This window comes from Nerophis ophidion, linkage group LG11, assembly GCF_033978795.1.
Source record: "Nerophis ophidion isolate RoL-2023_Sa linkage group LG11, RoL_Noph_v1.0, whole genome shotgun sequence".
Lineage (NCBI taxonomy): Eukaryota > Metazoa > Chordata > Actinopteri > Syngnathiformes > Syngnathidae > Nerophis > Nerophis ophidion.
Window position 1 is genome coordinate 50,809,505 of NC_084621.1, and position 15,857 is coordinate 50,825,361.

Consider the following 15,857-nt stretch of genomic DNA (forward strand, 5'->3'; position numbering starts at 1 on the left):
AAACAGTTGTTATTTAACCACCCCATTGTGTATTATAATCACGACAAATTGATTTTATAAGAGCTTTCACTAATGAAGTAATTTGTAGTGCCTGAGGCATTACATTTCTTCCCTGCATACTGAAGCACCAGAGCAATATTAACAGCACTTTAAAACACATGAAGTGTAGTAAAATACTTCATTATTCAAGTATTTTAAGAAATTATTACATAAATACATCGACGCAAGAGAGGAAAAAATGTATTGCGGAAAAGGTTCTGACGTGTCTCGGAGAATAGAAGAATCCCTAGTATGTCCTACTGGTAAATTTGAATTAAAGTAGCTTCTGCGGAGGCTCTGATATTATTACAGCCTTTGCAGTGACAGGCAAACCATGAAGATATACAGTTTTACAGTACTCCCCTGTCTGCCAGGTTTCTTAAACCTCTTTGTTTGGATTAAATTGTACTTTTACGCCAGGAGTGTGAAAAATGTCAGCGTGGCAATATAGTCTGATACTTTTTTTTCTCTTTAACTGTTATCATTATTAATTTTTTTGTCATGTTTTGGATTGATTCTAACTTAAAGATGACTTCCACATCTACACTCCATGAAGTGTCCCTGCACTGCTACCTCGCTGCGTGGGGTCACTGCTGAACAAGGCAGTACAAGAAGCTGACAGTAAGAACAAGCAAGCCTTTTTTTACATTTAAGTGACAAGGAAAACTCGATCCATGTTTGTGTAATTACAATAAACGGAAATGGATCATTTGAATTACATCGGATTATTTTTACTCAGTTTGTCATACGAGGAGAGACAATTCAGCAAGTTGTTTTGACCTTGTTATTAAATGGAAAGTTGATCCATCACCCTCGTTTTATGATTGTTTGGGATACAGTACTGTATAGCGCTTAATATTTTACTGAAATATGACACTTTTGTTGAGGCTGAAACATGTTTACGTTATTCTTATGGAGGAATTTGCTTTAATATTTAAACGTTTCTATCTACAAACCATGTTCAAGAAACAATTAAATTCATAAATCAAAGTTCAACTGTTTATTCTTTAAAAAATAATAATTTTATTTTGTATTAAAAAATGTTTAACTTTTTTGGGAACATTATTGTATTATTATTACACAGAATAATCCATGTTGTATTTTTATTTTACTTCTTCAATTGAAAATATATTTAACTATTATTTTTATTATTTTAAATTTTACATTTTTTTTGCTTTTTGACACTTGGTCCCTGGCGACTAATTGAGGCTCTGGGCCTCTTTAAGGCCTCACACTTGGCTTTGTTCCTTCCATAAAAACCCAGTTAATGCTAGTTATTCCTTTTGTTATATTTGTTCCAAATGAGAATAAAAAGGGGAATCGACAAAGAAGCAAAGTGTTCAGTAGAATCAAAATCCTAAAAATCGTATCAGTTCCCATCTGTGAATGTTTTGTGAATACTTTGCCAACAGACACAGTTTTAAAAATGCAACTAATTCTACAGTTTTAGAATATAAAGTGCCGCAGCCAACTGTTGCAATGAAGGGAGACCGTGTATAAAAGACCCCACAGACGGATTCATTTCCTGTATGTATGAAAGGTCAGGAACATTTCGATTGATTCACAAGAAAAAATGTGATCTTCTACATCCGCCGTTCCCAAGGTTTTAGCTAACAGGATTTTGGCATTGGAAGAAATAGAAGCCGCCTACGAGGCAAATTCTGAAGGTAAACAATCTAGAAGTGCAAATTCATGTGAAATTTGGGCACATACTATTGTACTGTACATGCAATTGTACCTGAAGACTGCCCAGAAAGTTTCCTGCTGTCATGAGTTTGAGAGACTCCTGCCATGATGGAGTGTTGCAGTTCTTCTCCGGGTCGATCTTCACAGGGTTGAGTCGCCTTTGGAAGAGCAGCAGCACACAGTCCATGATCCGCATGATGAGGTGAGGAGGACGGCCAAGAGTGCGCACTGTAGCTATGTCGGATGGCTTGATTGTCTGAGTGGACACAGGAGGGAAGAAGTAAATCTGGATGCTTACTTTAGTGGGATAACACAATTAGAGCTGCATCTAATATCTAATCTGTTCATGGTGAGTTTAGTTGAGGAATTTCTGAAATATTCAAAAATAGACACTATAAATGTTACACAGTAAGCAGTAAATTTAACATTGACGGTATTTTGCTTTAATTTGGCCCAGTTAAGCATTATGAAACTTGTCTTCCTGCTCAATGTCCTCTATAAAGGTTGTCAATTTTTCCAGATCTTGTTCATTGACAGTTGGTAAATCACAGTTTCTGCTGTGCAAACGCAAAACAGCGGTCGCAAAACTGATTGTCTCTCCCCTCTTAAAAACAAAAAAACAAAAGTTACATATAAGTTATTCCTTAAATGGTTATTTCAACCAGTATTAAATCGCAAAATGTTTTTTTTCCCCACTTGAGCCTGTCATCAGGGCGGTTTAGCTCAGTTGGTAGAGTGGCCGTACCAGCAACTTGAGGGTTGTAGGTTCAATTATCGCTTCTGCCAACCTAGTCACTACCGTTGTGTCCTTGGGCAAGACACTTTACCCACCTGCTTCCAGTGCCACCCACACTGGTTTGATTGTAACTTAGATATTGGGTTTCACTATGTAAAGTGCTTTGAGTCACTAGAGAAAAAGCGCTATATAAATATAATTCACTTCACTTCACTAAATAGTATACGTAGACAAAAAGCACAGTGAATGTAAGTAGAAATATGAACTGTGTAGAAGGATGGAGAATGACTTTAGGAGACTAATAAAGATGAGAGAAATATCATGAGCTAACCTGACTAGAAAGAGAGCGCTTGGTTGTTACGTCAGTGATTCTACCTTCTCATCTCGCCTATTTTTTTCCTGAGAGAGCCTCACTGCTCAGTGTGTGGTTAATCTCCATTCCAGTGTCAACATCGAACATAAGAAGCCAGCCTATGCTAACTATGCAAATGCCTTGGGAAATTAACTGCAAATTAATGAACAGTGGGTCTTTTCATGCCATTACCGTACCTCACAAACTCATTATTATACTTGGACTTATCTCATTTTAGTTATGTTGATTATAGTGTAAGTAAACATAATGTTTTATGGTGCATTCCTCCTGCAGAAGTGTGTTGTTGTTTCTTGTTAAATTGATACATAGCTGGTATGTATGGTTTTCATTCTCCCAAAAAATTTGCATGGAAATAAGTTGACCTCTGCAGAAACAGACTGAATAAAATGGTTCGGCAAAAAAATACACTTTCCATTATTCAACACCTTTCATTCCTACTAATAATAAAACAGATCTTCCAACTACAGTGCATTTGTTTACAAATATTACCTATTTTAATTCGTTTATGGAACAGTGTCAGGAATGTTTGTCGTAGCAGTAGTGGTGGCCTCCAAAAAGGCAGGCGATAGCATGCAGATTGCCGGTTAAGGAGTGTTTACTGTCCCAGAAGTACAAAATCCAAGGTAAAGGAAGAGGTTGGAGGTTGAGTAGGCAGCAGGGCTGGAGGTCGAGCAGGTTGTAAGGCTGGAAATCTAGCAGAATGCAGGACTCAAGGTGTAGCAGGCTGAAGGGCTGGAGGTCGAGCTGGCTGAGGGGCTGGGGGCCAAGGTGGCGTTGTCGGAAGACCCACTGGAAGAGAGACAGGAGGCGGCACTGTAGCTGGCGTCGGCGGCAGAATCACAGGAAGCCCCACTGGAGGTGGCGTCAGCACTAGATCCACACAAAGTGGCATTGGAGGTGGCGTCGGCGGCAGACCCACAGGAAATGCAGGTAAAAATGGACTCGTTAGACATTGAGCTGGCGATGGCCTTGCTGGACCTAGAGCTGGCGGCCTTGGTGGAAGGAGTTGTGCATCCCCATTCGCATAGCTGATCCTCCTATTCACACAAGGAGAAGATTCCAGAAGCTAAAGTATATCGTGCTGGAAGAAGGACCTGTTGATATGTGACCTTAGTGAATGCAGAAGCCAAGGGTGGGTGGGATGCCTATATTGGCGGGTAAACAGGGTGTGGTTTGGCCTGGGGTATACCAGCTCACAGCCGAAAAAATTAACTGCTTGGCAAAATCATGAATTGGATTACCATAGTCAGGCTGTGATGACGAGGGGGGATCAGATGGTGTAGTAGGGCACCGCTGAGGTTTACCGCTTCGATCAGCTTGCACGGGGAGGAGGTGTTGTCGTACCGAGTTGAGACAGGGCTGAGCCATGACCGCACTGGATGACAACCCAAGCCGCGTGTACAGATGCAAGTTGTATATTAATCACACCAAATGGTTATCGTAGTGAACATGCGTCGATCTAGACGGCCGCTGCTGCAGTTCGCTCTGTCCTTGTCTCTTGTCTTTGTTCATTGTTCGTTTTGTACTTTTTAATATTTTTACATTTACCCTACATTTACTTTCTATCAAGTTGTGCCCTTCTAAACAGTGGGGGCGGCATAGCTCGGTTGGTGGAGCGGCCGTGCCAGCAACTTGAGGGTTGCCGGTTCGATTCCCGCTTCTGCCATCCTAGTCACTGCCGTTGTGTCCTTGGGCAAGACACTTTACCCACCTGCTCCCAGTGCCACCCACACTGTTTTAAATGTAACTTAGATATTGGGTTTCACTATGTAAAGCGCTTTGAGTCACTAGAGAAAAAAGCGCTATATTAATATAATTCACTTCAATTCACTTCACTAAACATGCAGTTTAGAAGTGTTTTTGTTAGTCCTACTGACGGTGGGGATGCTACTGACGAGCTCAAACGGGCAACAACAGTGGAGAGGCTCTTTCATCTTTACCAGGGAACAGTTGTTAGCGGCACCAGTTATTAGCATCCAGCTAACAGACACAGCGCTAACTAACCAAATCCCGGAGAAGCTAAAAATCATTTAGAGAGGTGCTCGTGGCTGTCGAGGGAAAGGGAGATGCTCGAGAAAGAAGAGGGCTGAAGTGAGGAGGGAGAGAAGGAGATATAAGCCATATCTTCCTTCCGTCGTCATGGGTAACGTGCGCTTTTTGGCAAATAAAATGGATGAGTTGTTGGTGCTTTCCGGTAGTCAAAAAGAATATCGTGAGTGTAGCCTAATGTGTTTTACTGAGACGTGGCTGCACGACAATGTTCGGGATAGTAACGTCTCTATAAACAGCTTAGAAATGGTGCGCGCTGACCAGGACCGAACCAATGGCAAGCAGAAAGGAGGGGGGCTTGCTTTGTATATTAAAAACAAATATTGTCATCCTGGTCATATTACAATAAAAGAGCGCCACTGTGACCCGAATATAGAGATGTTAGCTGTAGGACTCAGACCATATTATTTGCCCAGGGAGATTCTGCATGTTATCATGATGGCAGTATACATACCCCCATCTGCTAACGGTGCAGTTGCCAGTGACGTCATCCACAGCTCCATACCCAGACTACAAACCCATCACCCGAAAGCTCTCATCCTCATTTCGGGGGATTTTAACCATGTTACTATGGACAAATCACTACCCAACTTCACTCAGTATGTCAGCTGCCACACCAGAGGAAATAAGATCCTGGACCTGCTGTACGCAAACATCAATGATGCGTAAAACTCCATAGCACTCCCAGAGCTGGGCCGGTCAGACCCCTGTTATGTGCCTCTGGTCAAAAGACAGCCTGTGACCAAAAAAACTGTGAGAAAGTGGTCAGAAGGGGTCATGGAGAGGACATTGACGGGCTCACAGAGTGCATCATAGACTATATATACTGTGAAGATCCTGTTTCTGGACTTCTCGAGTGCCTTTAATACTATCCAGCCCCGCCTTCTCCAGGACAAGCTGGACAGAAGGCAAGTGGACCCCTGCCTGGTTGCCTGGATTTCAAACTACCTCACCAATAGGCCGTAGTATGTCAGACTGAAGGACATCGCGTCTGACACTGTGATCAGCAGCACCGGAGCACCGCAGGGAACGGTGCTGGACCCTCTTCTCTTCACCCTGTACATCGCTGACTTCTGCTACAACTCAGAGCTGTGTCACATCCAGAAGTACGCGGATGACACAGCCATCGTCAAGTGCATCAGGGACGGCAGAGAGGAGGAGTTTTGGAGCCTGGTGAGGGACTTTGCTGTCTGGTGCCACAGGAAACTCTTGCAACTCAATCCGTCAAAGACCAAGGAGCTGGTCATTGACTTTGGGAGGTCGAGTCCAAGGTCACAACCTATTGTGATCGAGGGAGTCGAGGTATAGACCGTGGACTCATTCAAGTACCTCGGGGTTTGGGTGGACAATAAGTTGGACTGGACTGTTAACACGGACCACTTGTACAGGAGAGGACAGAGCAGGGTGTACTTCCTCAGGAGGCTGCGCTCCTTCAACATCTGCAAAAAACTCTTGTGGATGTACTACCAGTCCGTGGTTGCCAATGTTTTGTCTACATGGTAGTGTGCTGGGGGGGCAGTACATCTAAGAAGGACAGCTCCTGACTTGAGAAACTGATCAGGCGGGCCGGTTCTACGATCGGAATGAAACTGGACTCACTGGTGACAGTGGCAGAGAAGAGGACTGTGGACAAACTAGTGAGCATCCTCGATGATGCCAGTCACCCTTTGCATAGCGTTATCAGTAGCCAGAGGAGCCTGTTCAGTGCTAGACTGCTTCATCCCAAGTGCAGGACCAATAGACTCAAAAACTCCTTTGTCCCACACGCCATTAGACTGTACAACTTCTCTCTGGGGAGAGGGGTAGTGGGTACTAGGATGACAGGGGATGCAAAACAATAACAGTGCAATACCTTTTCATAACATGGTCACTAATGCCTAGTTTCTGTGAAGTGAAGTGAATTATATTTATATAGCGCTTTTCTCTAGTGACTCAAAGCGCTTTACATAATGAAACCCAATATCTAAGTTACATTTAAACCAGTGTGGGTGGCACTGGGAGCAGGTGGGTAAAGTGTCTTGCCCAAGGACACAACGGCAGTGACTAGGATGGCGGAAGCGGGAATTGAACCTGCAACCCTCAAGTTGCTGGCACAGCCGCTCTACCAACCAAGCTATGCCGCCCCTCTTGTTATATTCTTATTTTACTGTTATATTTTTATTCTCATTGTTGCTTTTTATTTTTATTCTTATTGTAATATGTTTCTATTTTGTTTCTATAATAACCCCATTATTTACTTTTTACTGTTTAATTGATCTCAACTCTGTACACTACTGCTGGAATTTTTAATTTTCCTGAAGGAACTCTCCTGAAAGAATCAATAAAGTACTATCTATCTATCTATCTATCTATCTATCTATCTATCTATCTATCTATCTATCTATCTATCTATATATCTATCTATCTATCTATCTATCTATCTATCTATCTATCTATCTATCTATCTATCTATCTATCTATCTATCTATCTATCTATCTATCTATCTATCTATCTATCTATCTATCTATCTATATCAACTTCTGTGTTGACTCAAATGTCCCATCAAAGACGGTCACCTACCACCCAAACAACAAGCCGTGGGTGACCAAAGACATCAATGCCATACTAAATGAGAAGAAGAGGGCATTCAATGCTGGTAACAGAGAGGAGGTGAAAATAGTTCAGGTGCTGCTGAAGACCAAACTCAGGGATGCCAAGGAGAACTACAGGAGGAAGCTGAAAGGGAAGCTGAAGGATAACAACATGAAGGCGGTCTGGAGAGGTATGCAGACCATCACCGGCCTCAAACCATCAGGGGGTAGGGGGGTTGACGGAGACAAAAAGAGAGGGGCAATGAGCTATACCAGTTCTTTAACAGGTTTGATACAGTGGCTCCGACAAAACAGGGCACTGGTGGAGGACTTTGTCACATGGTGTGGAAAGAACCACCTCCAGCTCAATGTGACGAAGACCAAGAAGCTGGTTGTGGACCTGGGAAGGAGGAGGAGTACTTCAGCAACCCCTGTTTCCATCAAGGGAGTGGATGTGGACATGGTTGAGGATTATAAGTACCTCGGTGTACACATGGACAACAAGCTGAATGGGTCAAAACACGCTGAGGCCCTCTACAAGAAGGGACAGAGCCGCCTGTACTTCCTCAGGAGGCTAGGATCCTTCAACATCTGTACAAAGATGTTGAAGATGTTCAACGAGTCGGTGGTGGCGGCCACCTTCTTATACGCCGTGGCTTGCTGGGGTAGCGGGCTAAGAGTGAGGGACACAAACAGACTGGACAAGCTGGTAAAGAAGGCCAGTAACGTGGTGGGAGTGGAGCAGGACTATCTGGCGGTGGTATCAGGGAGGTGAAGTCTAGCAAAACTCCTAGCCATTATGGACAACACCTCCCACATTACACTCGGACATTGCGGAGAGAATGAGCACGTTCAGTGGAAGGCTCAGACTCCCAAAATGCAACACGGAACGACACAGGAGGTCCTTCATACCGACAGCCATCAGACTGTATAATGCATATGTTCCTTCTTGACTGCACTTAAATGTAGAATATAATTAGAATATATTTATATTATTCATATATTATATAGTATATATATTATATTATTTATTATTATCAGCGTTTATTGTGAGCGAACTGTGGTGCTGAATTTCCCCCAGGGATCAACAAAGTACATTCTATTCTATTCTGTTATATGTTAGGAACGCTGGTCGTAGTGACAGTGTGGTCCCCAAAAGTCAGCTAACAACAAACAACTTGCAGGTTAAGGAGTGTTTAATGTCTCAAAAGTACAAAATCCAAGGTAGACTGCAACAGAGAGTATCCACAAAACAAGCACAGGAAAACTGTGCAAAAACAATAGCTAGAAAGTCCTAACAACAAAGAAGTGCAAAACAAGATGTCAAAAATACTACTTATCGTGATATTTCCTTCAACAAACAATACAATGATCCCACACCGACATTAAGTGAAACTGGCTTAAAAAATCTAAGCAGCAAATTAAACACATTATTAATCAACAACACAAACAGAACAGGAAGTGGAATAAATAATAGTGCAAGACCAGAAGTGAAACAAAAACTCAAAAAAAACCCCGAAAAACTTAACAAAGAAGGATCTTGCGTCACAGGTCGTTACAATCAGGCTTATTAGAGTGATTCATATACACCTGAACATACATCAGACAAACTCGAAACTCTAATTTAGTCATTACCGTATTGACCCGGATATAAGACGTCCTTGAATATCAGGGCACCTCTCTATTTCGAGACCAGATTTTTCAGAATATATTTTTCAGACAAGAATTCAGACAATTTTTTTTCCAACATCAATTAAATCATAAGAAACTTTTAGATTACAGTACAAAGGATATCAAGGCTCTTAGCTGTTTTACAGTTGTTTGATGATTATACTGTATTGGTAAGCATTATCTTAAAACTAACTAACTAACTTTTCACCATGTTGTGGCTGCGTCTTGCTAAATCACTGGTGTCTGTGAGTGACAGGAAGAAAGGCTCTAACACAATTGGGGAGATATCGTTTGGCTCCCCATGTCGGTTTTCTAGACCCAAATATAAGGTGACTTTATCTTTTCAGTTCCTACGATATTTGTTAAGTTCTGCCTGTAGTATTAACCTTTTTTTGTTGAAATTCTTTTGTTTAGACTTTAATCAGTATGTTTTCACATTTTACATTACATCATATTGATCATAAATTCTAATATATTTGATTTCAAAGTGCCACAAATGGAAATGTTAAAGCACAGATGGAAAAAACAAATGCAATGCAAATAAAATGTAAATGTATGTATAATATGCATGTGTATATATGCCAGTGCAACATCAAACAGTGTTCTGGAGAAATCAATGCATGTAACGTCCCAGCTGGACACATCTGCATTAACTTGCTAATATGGTGAATAGAACAAAAGTGATATTGAATAAATAAGTTATCAAATAAATTGTCCAAGAAAACTTTTGACGTGGCCATGTTGCAATAAATACATAAAGCACAAATAATAACTGTTGCTGTAAAGGTTATGCTCACATTCAATTGCTTAACAATTTCCTGCACGTCGTTGGAAGAATGTACCCACTTTTGCGTCCACGCCAGCAAGTTAAACATTCTAATCAGGGACTTGACATTGTGGATTTGCATGCAAGCATCCACCCCAGGAGGCAAGCTTTAATTACATCACAGCTTCCCACCCCACAGCCTAATGCTAACTATAGCCACACCCGCTGTCACACAAAAACACCCCGGGGTTGCAAAGATGGGAAGCAAAACCTGCACTTGGGCACTCTGCTGCAAGGTTTCTCTTTGAATTGTTGTTTATGAATCAGCTGCGTGCTCATGTGCTGCCGTACATAATTTATTTGTTTTTTTCATTGATTTCACATGCATTTCATCAGCAACGCTTGTTCTGTATCAACCAATCATCTTTTTGACAACCTGTTTCTCGATGTGATTAAACTGAATATAAAAAAATACATCCGAAACAACACAAAGCAAGAAGATACTACCGTATTTTCCGGACTTTAAGTCGCAGTTTTTTTTCATAGTTTGGCCAGGGGTGCGACTTATACTCGGGGGCGTCTTATGTGTGAAATTATTAACACATTACCGTAAAATATCAAATAATATTATTTACCTCATTCACGTAAGAGAGTAGAGTATACGATTTCTTGGTATTTAGCGATTAGGAGTGACAGATTGTTCGGTAAACGTATAGCATGTTCTATATGTTATAGTTATTTGAATGACTCTTACCATAATATGTTAGGTTAACATACCAGGCACCTTCTCAGTTGGTTATTTATGCCTCATATAACGTACACTTATTCAGCCTGTTGTTCACTATTCTTTATTTATTTCAAATTGCCTTTCAAATGTCTATTCTTGGTGTTGGATTTTTTCATATACATTTCCTCAAAAAATGCGACTCATACTCCAGTGCGTCTTATGTATGTTTTTTTTTTCTTCTTCTTTATTATGCATTTTCGGCAGGTGCGACTTATACTCCAGTGCGACTTATACTCCGAGAAATGCGGTATATAGTGGATAAAGACCTAAATCAAAACAGAAAAGCTCACTCAAACATTACATCTCAAACATGAGGTTTACTGACTTCTTCTTTTAAAAGTTTATGGCTCCCTCAGGGGAGATAGGAAGTTTAGTAAGAGAAAGCAGAATTGTTTAAGAGTTGGCAAAACTCTAGTAACTGATGCAAAGGAGAGAAATGCTTTCATGAGACCCTTGGCCAAATGAGATTAGTTTTAAAAATAGACATACGGGAGATTTATGATGAGTGATTGATTGAATCAGAGGCTAACCCATGTACACGTTTCAGTAAGAAACACAGCATCTGTTCCCTAGAGACAAAGAGGCTATTCTGTAGTTTGTATACCTGAAGTGCTGCCTCAGCTTCCTCCAGTGCAGGCTTGGCAGCTTCAAGTTTTTGCTCCGCAGTGGCTTTGTCTGCTGAGATCCTGTCCACAATGGCCTCAGCCTTGTCCTTGACTTTCTGAACCTCTACCTTCACTCGCTCTGCTGCCTGGGCTTTGACTGTCACCTCTTTCAGCACCTGGGAAGATGAGTAAACAAAAGTATTACGTTTAATAGAAGTATACTTTAATGTCGGCTGATAAGCTCAAAGACGTTATTAAGTAAACAGAACATAACAGTTTGCTCTACTGGCTGTAAATTGAACCTGCAGTGATTGCAAAGAACATCATTCATACCTCGTACAATAAGCCACCACAGTGTACATGTGCTAAATAATAGCTACAAAAATGTGTTTTATACAACTGAAGAAAAATGCAAATTTTGAAAAAAAAAGTATAATATGAAGAAAGTGAAATACTACAGCCAGGGAGGGCTACCTTTTCACAGTACCTGGGAATTGATAGCGTCGGTCTACATCAGAATCAGAATCACATTTATAGGCAAAGTATGATTAATATACAATTTGACTTGGTAGACTGTGCTTTCTTCGTTCAAAGCTACCAATTTTCTGTACTTTTGTGTGTGTTCAAATGTGTTAATAAATATTTATTGTTAAAAATAAATGTTTTTTTTTATTTAATATTTAACACTGAGCTGTGTTGTTATCTTTTATTACACATCTAAGTCTCATTTGCAAAGGCTGCACTGATCGTATTATATTGTAGACTTTGCATGTAGAAGACATTAGATCCCAGTAATTTATACACTGTATTTTTCGGATTCTAAATCGCTCCGTAGTATACGTCGCACCTGCCGAAAATGCATAATAAAGAAAGAAAAAAACATATATACGTACGACGCACTGGAGTATAAGTCGCATTATGGGGGGAAATGTATTTGATAAAATCCAACATCAAGAATAGATATTTGAAAGGCAATTTAAAATAAAGAATAGTGAACAACAGGCTGAATAAGTGTACGTTATATGACGCATAAATAACCAACTGAGAAGGTGCCTGGTATGTTAACGTAACATATTATGGTAAGAGTCATTTAAATAACTATAACATATAGAACATGCTATACGTTTACCAAACAATCTGTCACTCCTAATCGCTAAATCCCATGAAATCTTCTTCCGCGATGTCGCTTCTAAACAACTCTGCCAACTCCAAAGGTATGCGCCGCTTCCTCTTGTTGTTTTCTGCTGCATATTTCACTACGTCCAGCTTGTTATCTGCAGTACATGATTTCCTTTTCGGTGCCATTTTTGTTCTGCCCTTCTCAGTTTTTATAAATTTCCGTCAACGTTGAAACGATCCATTTTAATAGCTACGGCAGTAGCATATAGCATATAGAAGTTAGCATTTCATGACCCACAATGCACTTCTGCCATGACCCTTCCCCGCCGAATTCTTATTGGTTGACGTGTGTGACGATTGCTGACATTTTCTTCGTCTCTTCCGCAAATGAGATAAATAATATTATTTTATATTTTACGGTAATGTGTTGATAATTTCACACAAAAGTCGGTCCGGAGTATATGTTGCACCCCCGGCCAAACTATGAAAAAACCTGCGACTTATAATCCGAAAAATACGGTACTACTACATTAAGCTGAATGTGCCAGTCTTTTTTTGATGAATTGTACAAAACGTTTATACTGTAAGTATTGTACTTATTACACACCAACTGTTGGACTGTAACGTGCATATTTGTTGTAGTTCTCATTACTAATCCTGGAGGTGTTAAAATTGCCATGTAAAATCACTAATGCTAATCGGTAGCATGTGTATGGCAAATCCAATGTAAATTGAACTAGCACATTTTGAAAAGTGGAACCTCACTGTGTTTTTCCTGCTTTGTTGGTATAAAAGATAGTAACATTACCTAGAGTCTGCTCTGAGTGCTTGACAGCTTGTTTCCCGGCCAAACACTTGAGCCGGTGCTGAAATCGCAATCCAGAATGATGTCACATGCAACAAAATTTTATAAATATGGCACTGTTTGATTTTATAGGAAGCAGTAGCCGGTAGTACTGACAAGCTTTGGCTGGTACCTATGAAAGTACCCAATTTGGTACTCATCCCTATGTTCCACCTACACAAAAAGCATTTACACAACAACGAATGTGATGAAACGTATCAGAAAAATAATAAGAAGCCTCTGCCATTTTAAAAATGTTTTGGCATGATATCCAATCTCAGCTGCATTCGGGCGGAAGGTGGTGTACACCCTGGACAAGTCTCTATCTCATCGCCGGGCCAACACAGATAGACAGACAACATTCAACCTCACATTCACACACTAGGGCCAATTTAGTATTGCCAATCAACCTATCCCCAGGTGCATGTCTTTGGAGTTGGGAGGAAGCCGGAGTACCCGGGGAGAACATGCAAAATCCACACAGAAAGATTCCAAGCCCGGGGATCGAACCCAGGACTTTTGGATTGTGAGGCACATGTAGTAATCCCGTGTTCTGTTGTGCTGCCCATTTTGGCATGATATGGGCATTTTTGTATTGCAGAAGGGCCAATTGTCTTGATCAGGTTGTTGGAAAAGGATACTTAACCTTTTGTAAAATGTCTTATTAAGCTGCTAGTACACACAGACACTCATAAAGAACTCACATCATTATCTGTAACACCCACCATATCAGCCTTTTCATTGGCCACCTGTAGTTCCTTCTCTTTCACCTCCAGCTCCTTGCTGAGTGCTGCTATGGACTCGGAGGCCTCCTTCAGCTTCTGGAGGCCAGTGTTCATCCTAAATAGAAGTGCAATTCAATGCGTCCGTCAAACTGTAGTAATATATGTGTCAAACTACTAGTCTTTATTAGCATGTGCTAACTCATGAAATGAAAATCGTTATGCAGACATAAAAAAACAAAAACAAAATCCCTAAATGTGTATAGATACGATGTCTGAGAAGGTACAATAAACTACAAGTGGGCTAATCTATCGCATTAGAATTGGCTCTGCATAGATACAGTGGTAATTTCGTTTTTGTGTACTGTCTCGGTTATCGTATGGCCAAACATTGCGCCAAAGAAAACAGTCAGTTTACCCCTGTATCTTTCCACATTTGAGTGCTCAAAGAAAGTGTCCATGCGCTGGTGACTGAATCATTAAGTATGGCTGCAAAATAACCCACCATAGGGCCAAAGAAAGTTGCGAATTTTAGCATACTGGTGAGGGGTTAGGCAGTCACGAGTGACACGTTGTGCCGCAAAGCGCTGTCTCGTGCGTGTGATTGCTTCAGGAAATTTGTGTATGCATGCAGTTCTCCCGTTCAAAGGCAAAACCCAGTAGCTCAATTTTGGTCAAAACTGAGCTGATAATAATTTTGGAGTTCCTAGGTGATATGCTTTATATTAGTGTATGCGATATTGTAATTTTGTTCCTTAAGTAAGCTGTTAGGCGCATGGCAGGACCTAGCAACTACCACATAACCGCGTAGATACAACAGAAAAACCTAGTATCTCAAGGGACCAATCGGAGCTTTTTTGTCAGTCGCCTTATTGTCTTTAATGAGACATTTGCACGAATGGGGGCTGACGGTCAACCTGATTATGTGATATTATGGCACGAGAGGATATTTGGAAGATTGGCCCAGGACGTTGCAAGCACCTTCATTAAATGTATTGTTCTTGATTCTTCCCCTTGCATACTCTTTTGGGCAGATAACTGTGGAGGTCAAAATAAAAACTGGACGCTGTGCCCAATGTGCAAACGCAGAATGGGGCCCACCCGAGATTGTAATAAAATAGCTAGAGAAAGGGCACACGTTCATGAGAGCAAATTCAATCCATGGCTCAATCGGCAAGAACATGAAAGCTCAAGAAAACATCTATACGTTTGATGACTTTGTAGATCTTTGTAAGACAGCATCAAGATAGATTGGTTTTCCTTTGTTTTCTCAAAATCAGCTAGAAGTGAGTTACTAGGTTTTGCCTTTGGACGGGAGAGTTGTTGTCTGTGTGTTCTTAGATACAACACTAATGCCAGCATTTTGATAAAAAGGGTGTGAAACATTACTGAATGCACTGAATACCGAGCTCTGAATACAAGAAATGTGACTCTCCTCTGCTCTTCAATAAAGCTAAAAGGGATGTTCAGTTAATGTATCCATTATAATGTATTTAATGTGATTCCTGCATACACGTTTTCTTAATCAAACATGTTAGATGGCCACATTTCTGAAAGTGTGGGACACATTCAGTGATGTTTTATTGTGAGACCCCTTGTTCTCAGGACCCTTAGGAAGGGATTACTTGAAAAATATCTTTAACCGTGAAATCCTGCTCATTTATCTTTTGTTGCCCTCAGAGAGTCAATACTTATTGACTATGCAATTCCTATTTGTAATCGCATACCTGCATACTTTATTGACAATCAATATGTGACAACCACGGCCAGTTAGTTTCTCTGCATCCATTGCAAAACGAACAGTTATTTCTTACATGAACAAAAACTTGTAAATGTAAATGTGGGATATAAAGGGGGAGTCAATGAAAAACTATAGCTCTTTTCAAAAA

General features: G+C 40.7%; 1 protein-coding gene across 1 annotated transcript in view; it reads right to left on the reverse strand.

Annotated features, from left to right (window-relative positions):
• dnah5 (dynein, axonemal, heavy chain 5) overlaps positions 1–15,857 on the reverse strand; it is a 240,506-nt gene that overhangs the window by 94,692 nt on the left and 129,957 nt on the right. Inside the window, exons 65-67 of the mRNA XM_061914766.1 lie at positions 13,972–14,086; positions 11,283–11,459; positions 1,778–1,981 (exon numbers count right to left, since the gene is read on the reverse strand). Of these exons, the coding sequence (XP_061770750.1) occupies positions 1,778–1,981; positions 11,283–11,459; positions 13,972–14,086 (496 nt within the window). The remainder of the gene's footprint in view (positions 1–1,777; positions 1,982–11,282; positions 11,460–13,971; positions 14,087–15,857) is intronic.